Source organism: Epinephelus lanceolatus, chromosome 22, assembly GCF_041903045.1.
Source record: "Epinephelus lanceolatus isolate andai-2023 chromosome 22, ASM4190304v1, whole genome shotgun sequence".
Taxonomy (NCBI): domain Eukaryota; kingdom Metazoa; phylum Chordata; class Actinopteri; order Perciformes; family Serranidae; genus Epinephelus; species Epinephelus lanceolatus.
Window position 1 is genome coordinate 21108039 of NC_135755.1, and position 14396 is coordinate 21122434.

The 14396-nt window shown below is 42.5% G+C and overlaps 1 protein-coding gene across 2 annotated transcripts; it reads right to left on the reverse strand.

Moving 5' to 3' along the window:
- Positions 1–1277: 1277 nt before the first annotated feature.
- Positions 1278–14045, reverse strand: tnk1 (tyrosine kinase, non-receptor, 1). 2 transcript variants are annotated; one of them, XM_078164865.1, is made up of 14 exons: positions 13746–14045; positions 10360–10534; positions 9808–9878; positions 9507–9698; positions 8256–8408; positions 7891–8168; positions 7671–7797; positions 7344–7490; positions 7108–7202; positions 4404–4622; positions 3875–3939; positions 2319–2812; positions 2142–2237; positions 1278–1796 (listed from the first exon to the last, which is right to left on the reverse strand). In XM_078164865.1, exons 2-14 carry the CDS (start codon positions 10520–10522, stop codon positions 1623–1625), a joined length of 2274 nt encoding a protein of 757 aa, XP_078020991.1. In that variant the 5' UTR covers positions 10523–10534; positions 13746–14045; the 3' UTR covers positions 1278–1622. The 2 variants fall into 2 exon arrangements, with proteins under 2 accessions (XP_078020991.1, XP_033507594.1); XM_033651703.2 differs by having other exon boundaries at positions 10360–10538.
- Between the last annotated feature and the right edge of the window lie 351 nt (positions 14046–14396).

Consider the following 14396-nt stretch of genomic DNA (forward strand, 5'->3'; position numbering starts at 1 on the left):
TATAAAGTAAACATGGAAATGTCTTAGTTGATATCCCAGCAGAGTTTATCACCTTTCTCTCATAACAGAAAATACATTTAAGGCTCTCACAGCTTTGATCTCGCTATCTGGTCAATGTAAGGCTTTGTATTTTAATAATGTCATACGATTTAGGACACTAAACTCTTTCTGAAGACCAGCAGGCTCTTTAACGCAACACAGTGTCTCTATTACATTTAAAGGTCCAGTGTGTAGGATTCGGGGATATATTGGAAATGAGAATCATTGTATTTTTGTTCACAATGGGCCATCTATAAAGGGAGCGGGTCCTCATCCATGCAGTCTGCCATGTTGCACTGTCATGTTTCTACAGAAGCCCAAAATGCACGTTTTCACATCAGCAAATGTAGTCAGCAGTCCCTCCGCAACAAGCATTGAGAAAACACCATTTTATTTTACGTTACACCGCTTTATTCAGTGCTTTTACCAGTTTAAATCACCCGAGGTCTCATTTATCAACCTTGTGTACGCACAAAACGAGGTCTGAAAGAAGCATACGCCACTTCCCACGCAAAAGTTGTGATCTATAAAAACAGACTTGATGAAAGAAACTTTGACCCGTGCTGACGAATATTTTGGAAACAGAAATTAGTGAAGCAGAAGGTGTAGTAAAAGCCTGATTGTAGATATTGTCTTATATTCTAGGGTGCCATTTTTGGCTTAAGTCCATATGAACATTTTTAGAATAGATCATTGTTTTATAAATAAGACCCCTGATCTGTTTTTTTGGAGAGGAAGACACCTCTTCAGGTAATTCTGCTCCCAGTGAAGGAATATTTCCCACATCTATATTCAAACAGGTGTGTAGGAGAGGGACAAGAACTAAACTTGCAGAAAAGACTGTCCAACTTGCTAAAATAATGATTTTAATGCTACTGCAACGTTTCGGTGATTTGACCTTTTTCAGGCAGGGTTTCATCAAGGTTGGCCTGATGAAGGTCGAGTCACCGAAATTTTGCATAAGCATTAACATCATTTTTAGAGTGCTTTAGAGTGCAGGAGTCTTTTTTTTTTTTTTTTTTTACAAATTCTGCTCCCAGGAAAAACCTCCTGAACAATGATTGCTGAAGAAATACCATCTGGAAGAAGTTTCAACTGGTTGCAGTTTGCAATCCTCACCACTAGATGCCACTAAATCCCCCTAAATCCAACATACTGGCCCTTTAAGAGTACAGTACAGTAATCATACACTTCTATAATGAACTAACTGAATAAACTGGTCATATTATCACAGCAACTCAGCATTAAGCCCAGATCATTTTATTCAATAATACAATTTCTAAAACAATATGTACAAATTCATTTAGATACAAAAACTATTTGCAAAAGCACACATAATGTGCCGGACAGTTTCTCAATAAAAATACAAAAACAGCAGTCAGAAATGTTTTGCTAGATTCCTGGTTCAGAATATTCCTTTTTACATTAATACACCTTCACTTTTCTGCCGTTATCGTACCCACTGGACTCCCTTCTGTTCCCACATCAAGCTGGCCAATGAAAAAAGTCATACTGGGCAGCATCCAGTGCCACAATTGTTGCTTGATGCACGAACAAAGGTAAAATCAGCGACAAAAATCCCTTCAGACTCGTCTTTCTGTGCTCGCTGGTCGCTCCCGGTCGCCGGTGACGGCCCTCTCGTCCCGCGACCATCGGATCAGGTAGCGACTGGCCACCTGCAGGTTCCACTGGTATCTGGAGAGGATCCTCAGACAGTCCTCTCGGGAGCAGAGGCTCAGCGAGTACAGCTGCTCCAACTGATGGGACGCAAAACAACAATCAGTCAAAATACGGATTTTAAGATACATGGAAAAACAAAAAAGAAACTCTTCAAGCAGGTGTTCATCAGCATTCAAATGCTAAACACCTGTTCTGAAATCACTGATGAAGGTACAGTATGTCCTGTAGTGCAACATGCTTTAGTGTTGAATCACAAGCTGCAGTTGTATGAAATGTGACTTGGTGCTAAATCTCCTTTTACCCAGTACATAACAATTCAAATATGACACATTCATTACTCAAAGCTCCACCATGAACAGATGTTAGATAAATGTACACTGTGCTGATGATGCCTCTCTTTCATAGTCATTTCTTGGTCTGACCTTGAGTTGCTGTTCAGCTCGCACTGGGTTCCACTCACTACGCTGCAGTGCAGTATGAACCTCTTCAGTGGTCACTCCATGAACCGCCTCCATAACCTGAGAAGAAGCCTGTATTTTAATCCTTTGAACAAGTTTTCATAAAGCAAAAGCAAAAAAACATATGAATCAGTCTCGTACCTGTGCGATGAGACTGTCTCTCGTGTTGTGCACTTGGGGTGACTTATCCCGACCTCTGGCTCGCTCCCTCTCTCTGTTGTCCGTGTAGTCGTCCAGCTGCGGGGTTGAGCGAGCCATGTGAGCCATTTTAGCCAAGTTGGAGCCTCCGGCGGCCTGCGGAGGTGGGTGCTGGGGTGGAGGTTGAGGTTGAGGGTGAGGCTGTGCCTGCGATGGAGGGGAAGGGACGACATGTGGAGGCCACGGAGTGCCCGGGACAGGGTGGATTGTGGGCCTCCTCTGGGGTTTCATCAAGCGTTTCAGGTTGGGGGGCGGTGGCCGTGGAGGAGGGGCGATACTGGCCTCGCTGAAGCGGCGTGTGTCCTGCTGCATCACCACACTGCGAGCTGCCATCACAGTGGGCACGGGTCTGCCCTGCTGATCCACTCTGACCGCCCCTACTGTGTGAGCCCGGGGCCGATGTCCACTCAAAACAGACTCCAGGCTCCGAGACATACCTGAAGACACAGAAAGAGGCCTCTGAATGCACCATTAAGTATTATTACAGCGGTCTGCCATGTGAAATTAGTGAGGAAATCATGGACAAGGTGACAGCATTTAAAAGAGGCAGTAAGTGATCTTAGTTCAGAGTGTGTGTGTGGGCTCTAGAGGGCAGACTGGTGAGAATGAATGACTAGATAAACTGAGTCACTTCCTGAATGGATAAGATGATTTCTGTCTAATATTAGCATAAAAAACTGCAAGCATTGACGAACATTTTATAAAAGAACATGTGAAGAAATAAATGGACAAATGGCTTTATCAGTTGGGTCATTTCTAGGGTCTGCAGAGTGACCCTCTACACTGCATGATGAAGTTGGAGCAGTGAAGTTAATGTATCAGACGTTTGAAATATAGCAGGTAAAAAGGCTGGCGGCCATTTTTGTACCAGCATGTCCTCTAAAACTGAAATATGGCTACATCTGGTTTAAACAGCTATTTTGAAAATGTCATAAATGGATTCAGCATCCCCAGTAATCCCCAACACCACTCTAACACTGTCCAAATCGGCTGAGCAGTTGCTGAAATCTGGAAGGCTAGTGACCGATGATTCGGTTTTCTCTGATTTGAGGTATAGTGACAAATTTAGGCCAAAGCAGGTGTAATTTTCAAGACAGAAACATCAACTTGGGCTCAAATTGAAGCTCATCAACTTGGGAAGTTTTCTATGTACAAGTAAAGCAGTGATATTAAACACAAAGTGATGAAAAATAATAATTTTTGATGAGAATTTGTCAAACGGACAGTCTTTTTTTTTGTTTTTTGGGGGTGTTGTGTGTGATATTTTGAAATAAAGCAACCACTTTGTGGAAGCTAATGAGGGTGTAGACAAAAAAGAAAGGATTTAGTAGTGAGAATGTGATGGGCTCATTAAAGATATGTAGAGATATGCTGAGTACAATATCATGATATTTAAAATCCAAGATAATATCTAGTCATATGATGTTAATCCTAATATCATATCCATCTTGTAGCGCTATTCACTGCACTCTGCGGCTGCTTCTATTTTTAGTCCCTACCTGCCATTTTCTGCAGGTTGGAGCCCTCCTTGTCCCGGGCAGGGTGCGTCCTCCAGCCGCCTCCACTGCACAGGTCAGAACAGTGCACACATTAGTATGACAGCCTCGGCTCACAAACTGTATTGACTGACAGCAGGTCAAAGTTCAGCGCTGCACTGTTGTTAGCATTCTGCAATAAATCTCAGTGACACAGGCACCTGAGAGAGGTTTATACAGTCCTCTTCTACATGATACAGGCAGAATAAAAGAAATAAGGGTAATAGTAATTTATAAAATCATAACTAACAATTCTTTCTTTCTTTTGTAGCGTTCTGTAATGTCAATAAATGAAGACAAAAGCTCCAAAGGCCACAAGGCAATCAAAAATCGTCCATCCTGAAACACTATATTATTGTTAATGGTGTATTTTTAGCTGCAGGTAATTCAAGTCTCTTTTTGTTTGCAAAAATAAACACAAGCAAAGACGACGAAAATGAAACAAAACAGCCTCAGTAACACAGAGAGGGAATGAATGAGTGGTGTCACTGACTCGTCCATGTTCTCAGGTGTTCCCCAGCAGCGCTCAGGTTTGATGTCTCCGTGCGCAGTGTGGTGCAGGCTGCCCTTCAGCGGGGGTGAGATGTAAGCAGTGGTAGAGGCGGGGTTGGCAGCGGCAGCAGGGGCAAGTGTCGGCATGATGAGGGTCGCTGGAAACCAGCCGACTGTCAGCGTCCTCTGGTTCTGGCCCCTCCATTCACTCAGCTCCAGTCTGCGCAGAGAGAGAGACTCTTTGTTTATAGTGACACTACCAGGGTGTGACGTCTGGTGAACAGCAGCATAATGGTCAGCGCTAAAACAGTGTCACAGTGACACACTTAGGGATGAGTCTTCAGTCAGTGAGTTAGCCACCATAAGATGATAGACCTACCACACCAAGTAAAGCCGTTTGTTTTCAACTGGTTTGCTTATGGACTAAACTTTTCATTTTTAAGAGGATTAATGTGTTGTTTCCTCTTTTTAAAGTTACACATTCCAGTTTTACCTTACAGAAGCTGTGCACTTACTGACAGGATACAGATAATAGTGCTTCTTTGACTTTATTTCTCTAATCTTTACAGTTTTACTGTCTGTAAAGAACAAAGAAAGGGAAATATGAAACTCTAATTAACATCTGAACCAGCTACATTAAGCTTAGATTACATCAAATATTGTTCCCAAAGGTCAAGAATTAACTTCATGTTCATATATATAGAATGCAGTTTTCTTCATTGAATGCTGAACGCTTGGGATGAAAATCCTCTTTTGACTCTGTGTGTGTGTCTGTTCCACGTTTTTCTCCTCACTGACTTGGTCAATCCATGTGAAATTTGGCACAGTGGTAGAGGGTCATGGGAGGATGCGAATGAAGCAATATTACATCAATTGGCCAAAGGGGGGCGCTATAGCAACCGATTGAAATTGCAAACTTTGAATGGGCATATCTCATGCCCCGTATGTCGTAGAGACATGAAACTGTGCACAGAGATGCCTCTCCTCATGAGGAACAAATTTGCCCCAAGAACCCATAACTTCCGGTTATATAGATTTTCTGCCATTTTGAATTTTTTGAAAAACCCTTAAAATCTATCTCTTCCTAGGAAGTTTGACCGATCTGCATGAAACTCAGTGAAAGAAACGAGAGAAATTTAACTCTAATTGGCAACTGGGTGGCGCTATAACAACAGAAAAATGCTTAAAAATGGCTAAAATACGACCGATCGCTGTGGCTCCCCCTGTGGCAGAATGTTGTTTTTTCTTCTAATTTTTGGCATGACTAAGTCATGGTATGGTATGCTGTACATAATCATGGAAACTGTCAGTGTGTCATTCTGTCAGTCAGTCATTCTGTCTGTCCCACGTTTTTCTACTCACTGACGTGGTCAATCTATGTGAAACTGCACATAGGCATTGAGGATTGGCATAGGTAGAAGGTGACAAAGCTACCAATGGGTATGGACTAGTTATTAGTATTTATTTAGCATTAACAGACTTTAAAGGAAACGTTGGTCATTTTCAACCTGGACTCTGTTTTCCCATGGTTTTCTGTCAAAGTGACTCATAGAAACAACAGGTTTTTTTAAACTGGTCCACTATTGAGAGGGATGGCTGCAGCCGGCAGCTGTGAAACAGGCTGCAATGTAATCCCTAGGGGCAGTTGTGCACCGTCAATTTACGTCCAATAACAGTGTTTGTTTTTGCCACTGACAGGCTCAGATTGTTATTGTAAGTGGTGGACAACGTTGTGGAAAGGACCCTGCAGAGAAATGAAATTTTTTTCCACACCTTTCACTGATCCAGTCTGTTTGTTATTATGTGTAACCATGTTTCACTCAAGGAGAAGTCTCGTTCTGACATATCATGGATTTTTCTGCATTTTAAAAATTAGTCGTGACCTTGGGAATCTTTTAAATAACATTGAGCTACACTTTCTGTACTCCTCTCCCAAACTCTCACTAACATTTCCGTTGTTGTTGTTTTTTGCAACAAGTCACCTCATGAGATTTCAAAATAAACATTTCCTTGAATGAGTCACGATAACAAATGGCAAAAGCTAAGAAAACATTTCATTTCGGCATCAGGTCCTTTCTGTAAGGTTGTCGGACACTTCTAAAGACAATCTGAGCCTGTCAGTGTCAAAGACAAGAACTTTCAATGGACATAAATTGCACATTAACCTGTATGGATTTCATTTGCAGCCTGTTTTTGTCGTCTCCATTAGTCACTTAGACATTATTCTTACACTGGTTTATTCTGTCAGTCTTACTGGCATTAAATTTTTTCAAGAGAGCACTTAACACTTTGTGAATTTAATTTTTTCAGTTAGGGGTTTTAATGCATGACTTTATTTATTTAATGGCCTGTAGATGCAAATTCACAGTGACGCAAAAACCTGTTTTAATGTTTGTTTGTTTTTGGATTTAGGTGTGTTTTTTGTTGCTTGTGGTTTTGTGCACGTGTCTACATGAAAAAAAAAAAACTGAAAACAGTGACACAACAGATATTATCTTGACTGTGGGTCTCTTATGTAAGGATACACTGTGTGTGTCATAGCTGCTAGACTGGTTCAAACAAACAAACGAAGCAAGCCATGTTCAAGGACTCCATGAGATCACAGCTGGAATGCACTTTTCAGAGGCCGACTTAAGCCCCTGTTTCATCTTAACAAAGACCCACTGTGTTACTCTTTTAGCCCCACCCTCCTTTCTCTCACCCACCCATGGTCTACAAGGGTCACGAGGTCGTTGGCTGCAAGTGCAAGTTTCCTGGGTTCAACGAAGTCTCTTGTTGCTTGGCCTTCCATTGGTTTAGCCTGCAAAGGAAAAACATGACAAAGATTTACTGAAATCAGTTCATTTCCACAACATTTACAGGACCAGATTTGTCTGATAAAGCTTGATCAACAGTGCCTCCTCTGATTTCATGATTAAAAGCTTCACAAAATGTTGCAAACCTCTGCCACCATTGTGCAGATCTGGGCAAAGTTGGGTCTGTCAGCAGGATTGCAGGCCCAGCACTTCCTCATGACGGCGTACATTTCTTGAGGGCAATCTGGCGGTTTCTCCAGGCGCTCCCCCTCCCGCTCCACACGCCACAAGATCTGGATTGAAGAGAGTGAACATCAGTGACACAGTATGAGTCACGGAGCATATCGTAAAGGCAAACTGTGTCAGGGCGGGGACACACATTCCATACGTGAGGACAAACATGCTGATTGGCAGGGATACAAACACTGAAAGCCTAAGCGTGAAATGTTCACATGTAGCCAACAAGCATGTACCTGTCTGCCTGACAGGCCGAACCAGGGCTCCTCACAGTAGGTGAACATCTCCCACAGGGTGACGCCAAACATCCACACGTCTGAGGAGTGGGAGAAGGAGCCCACACGCAGGCTCTCTGGAGCACACCTGGAGGAAAAACAGGAAGATGGACAACACAGAAAGTGAGAATTTTACTATTAATAACACCCTCCTCCAACTCAATGTCCCAGCAGCCCTTACCATGCAAACGGGATCCTTCTGTGTGCTGACATCACATAGTGGTCCGCGTCTTGGCTCAGGCCTCTCATCAGGCCAAAGTCCCCGATCTTCACCATCTCCCTGGCCGCCAGCAGGACGTTTCTTGCAGCCAGGTCCCTGTGGATGAATCTCCTGGACTCAAGGTAGTCCATACCTGCTGCTATCTGGGTAGCAAAGAGCCAAAGGCGGACCAGAGGGTACTCATACTGACGTGAGCGCAGGATGTCATACAGTGAGCCCAAGGGGGCCAGCTCTGTCACCTAGAGCAAGGAAAAATATGTCACTGCTCCTAAACACACCCTACTTCAAACAGATCCATATACTAGCTCAGTGTTTGAACATCTTACCATCTTGAGGGGCTGCGTGAGCACCACGCCATAAAGTCGGATGATGTTCGGGTGGTCCAGTGACTGCATGGTGGTCACCTCTTGGAGGAAGTCGGTCAGTGTGTCCGTCTGCTTGGACATACTGCTCCTTAGTGACTTCACTGCTACAGGCAACTGAGAGGAAAGGAAAGAAAGAGACACTGGCTCAAGACAGCTGGATTGCTTTCTCAGAGTCTAGCAGCTACACAGGACACACTGCATTTAGTTTTCAACTATTACTTTGGTTATTCCACCATCCACCTTTCCCACTACTGGGGACAGTAACTGCCTTACGTGGATCTTTGCTAACTGGGGATAGCTACCTAAAGCTACCAAGTTGTGAATTTGCGTTTCCATAGACAGAGAAGGCATGACTTGCCTTACTCTACTTCTGATGGGCTTACCCTGACATTCTTACCTTAACCCAAACCAATCTCACTCTTCTTGCTTAAACCTGACCAATCCAACCAAACAAGGCGATACTTACTAGCCAATCAGAGGGAGAGTCCGGTGGGTAATTTCCTAGGAAACGCAAATTCGCAACAGAGAAAAAACCTCTTCCTCCCAAACAAGACAGTGTTTGGGAATGACCCTCTGTCATTCTTCACTATCCCCTTTCAGAAATGTGAGTGGTGGCTTATGGAGGAAACTTACACATGACTTTGAAGTCCAATATTCACTCTCCTTTTAGCTCTGTTTTGGTCTCAACCAACTCCAGAGAAAAATATTTGGCTTTTGGTCACTAACTGTGTCTGTCTGCTGTTTGGCACTGAGGGCATAGTGTACAGTGGAGGTTGGTTTTTGTGGCTAACAGCTGCCTGTTGCAGCTGAAAAAGAACGCTGCTGAGCTGTGAAAGTGACAACAGTAAAGTTGTGGGCTGTACGACCAAAACAATGAGCTGAAAGAGGCTAAAATGCTCTGTAGAGCCGAGGGGAACTGAAAAGTCTGGTGATAATTTTCTGTGGATTGGTCACTACAAGTCTAATGTGCAGTAACATAAAACAAAAGCAGCTCACTTTGTCCCTAGACAAATGCTTTTGACTTTTACTTAAATGAGTATGCATGCAGCGATCAAAAACAGCATGTACAATGTAATTTACAGTACATGCTGATTGTTTTGGGGATGTTATGCTGTCTAACTGTGTGTATACAGGGGATACGGCATCTATCAGACAATAATACAAAAAAAAAACAACCCAAAAAAAACAAACAAAAAAAAACCTGTCCCTTACCACTCTCCCAGTGGGTGTGTGCCACTCTCCCCTCTTCACCACCCCAAAGGACCCAGAGCCCAGCTTCTCTCCCAGAACCAGCTCACTGTCCTGGATCAGACTAGGAAGAGCGCGGCTAACACCCTCCTGACCCTGAGGCGGGCCACCTCCGCTCCACTGGTCCCCTCCATCTGGACCTCGCCCGCTTAACACCTAAATGCATTAATAAATGAAGAAAAGAAAATTTATTACTCACTGTCATGCCTGTTTACATGTAGTTCTCATACAATACATATGACAGAGTTAACTTGATGTGTCAGACCTTGGGCATCCATGACCGTCCTCGTGAAGTTGTCTTGTAGCGTTTCAGAGCTTCCCATAATCTTCTTTGTGCTGGAGGAAAAAAATACATGTAATTATCCAACATGAAATATCGGTCAGATTTTTATGACAGCCTTTACATCTACAGTAAATGGTACTGTTTTATAAAAATATATTGACCAATGATTTCCCTACTATCACTCCAATGTATCCTTCAGCACATTTCATAAGTCATTATTTCATTAAAAATGACATGTGTTTTTACGATGAGCATGTGCTGACGACGGCCATGAGATGTCCCTGCAAGCTTCAGGTTAAACAAGTAAGTGGACGTTATGATAGGATTGTTTTTTGGACCATTAATCCATCAATACTGTGAATCCAAAGGTTAACTGGGGACATTTAAAAGAGACAGAGAAACAGCAGACAATGCTTTTATATCAGAAGCTTTGATGAGCCAAACATCAGTTACTGATCCACAGATCAAAGCCTCCCTGTCTGAGAACACAGATATGTTTTGACTTATTCCCCGTGTGGATGATCAAAGGCTCACCAGGTTTGCTGATCCCTATCTGCTCTAGGTCGGACTCCTTGACGTAGTTGAAGTGCTCGCTGCGGGTGATGTTGAGGCCATCTCTAACACGCAGGTAGAACTTCTCCAACTGGACCTCAGCCAGGAGTTGGTACAGCCACTGAGTGTCCTGGTCCATCAGCATCACCCGGCCGACCTGCCTTCAGGGTCAAAGGTTACAGGACAGTTATGAGACCTCTTAAATCTTTTGTTTTTGGTCGCTGAAACTTCACAATAAGAAGAGAAGTTATGCTCTCAATCATGTTTTCCAGTCTGAAGCCCTCAGACAAAACCCAAAGACGCTATTATGCACCTGTATCTGAGTCTTCTTCATCTCATTAAAGAGGCTGTTTAACTGTAACTTTGCTCCCACTTGGGCCTTGTTAGGTTACCATGGGGACCTAATAAAAAGCCCTTGGTGTGTGATGCCGGAGGGGAATCGTTAAGCTTTTAGCTTTGTGCCAACTTTTAAACAAGTTGTTTGTTGTTGTCCTGTGAGAGGAAATCTCAACTCATTTACTCTCGGCTGATCACATCTACTACACCACACCACGCTTTCTATAACCAGGAGAACATGAAAGAAGTGTCATTTGGGTGGCAGTTAGACACACAAATGAGTAGAGGGCAAATGATGAAAGATGTTAGAAGAAGCATATAAATGAAGCTGCACAAAGAGGCACAGGTGGGTGAGGGAGCAGGAAACAAAAACAGGCATGAAAGATCGTCTTATCCTCAGATGCCAGATCAAGTGGGTCCAGTATCAGTGCTGTTTACTGGGTTGTGACTCACTTTGAACCTCAGAGGCAACAATCCTGCAGGGACGGTGTAAAACTGCGAGGTGGAAACATTAACTCGTCTGTGGTTTGGGGGTACCAGTTAAACAGGATTCTGTTCACACAGTATTTATGTAACTGAAGTCGTGCTGTGTGTTGACAGCAGCATTGCAGCTTTTGTAAGGTTAACTGGTGCATCAATTTCACTAAAATCTCCTCTTTAATTTGCATTTCTTTAACATATTTAAAGGAATACTTCACACCGCAAATGGCATCATTTGTGTATCAATTACTCGCCCCATGTTACACTGAATTCGAAAAGAAAACCTTATTTTTCTCGCATGTCTTCATGGTGAGCGAAGAATCCAAAAACAGAGAAAATTCTTGATTTAGCCTGTATTACAACATAAGTATACAAAATCTGACGCAACTCGTGCAAGTGTCATTTATCCAGTGATTTGTTTAGTACCTCCCAAACAGACAGCCCTTTCTGACGAGATACTGATCGCGAGGTGAGGCTTTTCTATGCTCTCTTCAAAGCCAGACTTCATTGACAAAACCAGTAATTTCACCTCACTGAACGCGGGAGCTGCTGGTCTACCGCTGCCTCAATCCGTAGTTTGTCTTCGTTCTTTGCTGAATCCAAACTAACTTTTCAAAACACCAAAGTCACACAATGACACAAACAAACACACTGATCGATGCAGAAGTAGACGAGGAGCTCCCATGTTCAGGAGGTAAAATGACTATTTTTGTTAATTGAGTCTGGCTTTGAAGTTTCACTTCCCGTTCATATGTCTGTTTGAGAAGTACTGAGCATACAACTAGATAAACAAGACTTGGATTATACTGCACAGGTTGTGTAAGAGTTTGTAAATGGATGATTTGATATAGCTTGCCATTGTTAAAAGTGGATATTGCTTCAGTTAATTAGAAATTTTCTCACTTTTTGGATTCTTCGTTTGCTGTGGAGGTATTAAAGAAAAACCAAGTATAAAACAGGGTGACTAATTGATACACAAATAGTAATTTGGAGGGTGAATTCCTATCATATTGACAGCATCCTGAGTCATGGGTGCAGTAATATTAATTATAAGAGTGATTACATTCACATTACTTCCTTATTGCTAAAAACTAAAAAGTTTAAACAGTAAATTCTTCTTTCATTAGCCTCTGCTCCTCATGTAACCAGAGGGCTGTACAGCCATAAATCCCCTGCTTATCAGCCCAGCAGGTATGAGTCAAGGAGGGTCTTCAGCATTCCCCTGTCAGCTACCCTGGGAAAAAATTAACATCTATGCTAAACAACAAGCAGAGCCACTTCTCCTGCAGTCAGCCGGCTCGTTCTCGCAGCCAACCGATGCTTCAAAAACCAGGCAAGTGCAAGAGGGTACTAGCCTGGGCCTGCATTAATTTCCAGGGCCAACTCCCAATTAATCTGCGCCCAACTTGATTGAGCGTGTGGTAAATTCTCCGCAGGTCACACATTCAAATTCAAAAGCCAAAGATGCACGCTGGTAAACAGAGAGAGACCTGTGTGATCATTCTATGTACAGAGTGATCAATCTTTAACCTGGCCAGCTACTGAAAAAAAAAAAAAACTCAGCCAAATGGCATGTGTGTGTAAGTGTCCAACTATTTAGTTAATAGCTTTATGTGGCTGAGGAGTCGCTGGTTAAACTGGCCTGACTTTTATCTTACAAGACATTATCTGCAACTACAAACGACTCGCAGCACTGTTTATCCAGCACAACTGCACCTCTGTTGGAGAGCCTTTGTTTACAGTGGTGATGCATGCTTCGTCTGGGTGAACCCAAGAGGATATCAAGATCAACCTACAGCGTTACAGCTCAGACAGGGCTTTGGAGATGGTGCATAACTGTAGACACAGATATTATAATAGATCACACTTGTGTTTTAATCTGTAATTGTAGAAGTGATGGGTGTGCCTCTCCAAAAATTGCCCAAGATGCTGTGTGTTTTTCAAGCGCAGACAATGAGTACAGCCAAGATCAGTAGTAGAAGTATTCAGATATTTTAAAGTCAAAGCAGCAATTCAATCCAAAAATACTCCCTGCATTCAAAACTTTACTTAAAATGATGTCATTCAAGGGAAAATGGCCCCTTTTACTTATGTTTTTGTTATATTACTGGATTATTATCAGTGATGGATTACTGTGTGAGCAGCATTTTCATGTTGCAGCTGTTGAAGGTGATTTATGATGGTAGTTTCATCCATAATAGTGCATCATAATTTATTACCTGATTACATTTTGTGTATAAAACCTGAGGAGTAACTAATAACTAGTTGTCGAACACATGTAGGAAGTACAAAGTACAATATTTCCCTCTGAAAGTAAATGTAAATACAGGCAATATGGTCATTGTGATATCTGCCTTCAATATTTACTCTAAAACTACCTTCAGACACATAATTTAAGGGCCATTTCAAAATGGGCCTGCATTTGCTTATTTTATAACAACTTTTTGAAACCAGATAATAAAGCTATGTGACATTAGGTATTTCCCCAGACAGCAGTGTCCCCATTAACGCAGCTACAGACAGATATAAGTGATATAATGTCTTATTCTTACCGTTAATCAAAATATGAGAGTTTCCCGGTGCTTGACAGCTATTTCTCAATCACACCCGCCCCGAGACAAGTGATCCATGTTGGCATTGAAACCTCCAGCGGCGTCGACGGAGGGCTTTCCCACAAATCACAACTCTTCTGTGAATCCTAAACCACCTCTTAGTAGTTCACCATCTGACAGATCCAGGCAGGTTATCGCAAAAAGGTGCAGCCTGTGTTTTATGTTACATGTTTCTGTGACTCACTACTAGAAGCGCGTTCCGTCTCTACCTGTGTGACTTCGCCTCTTCTCTCCGCCTCTCTCCAGTTACTCCACTGACCACACCTCTTCCTGTCTTTCTCACCTGAGCTTTCAAAACAGCTCAAAGCTCCAGACAGCAGAACAAGAAATTACCTGCACGCGTAATAATGTAGCGTAATGACATCAATCATCATCACAAACAGATGGCTGATGTGTAATTTACCTTGGGGCAATGTGGTTTGACCAGACAGTGAAGTTAAACACACATTGTATGCATATTTTTTTTAATTACACCATCATAGAATCAAGTGAATTTTAGTTGAAGTCATTAAACTTAGTCAGCTACAACAGTTTTAGCTGCTGCAGCTACTTAGCTAAAAGTTCTTTATTAGATCACTTGCACATACCAGA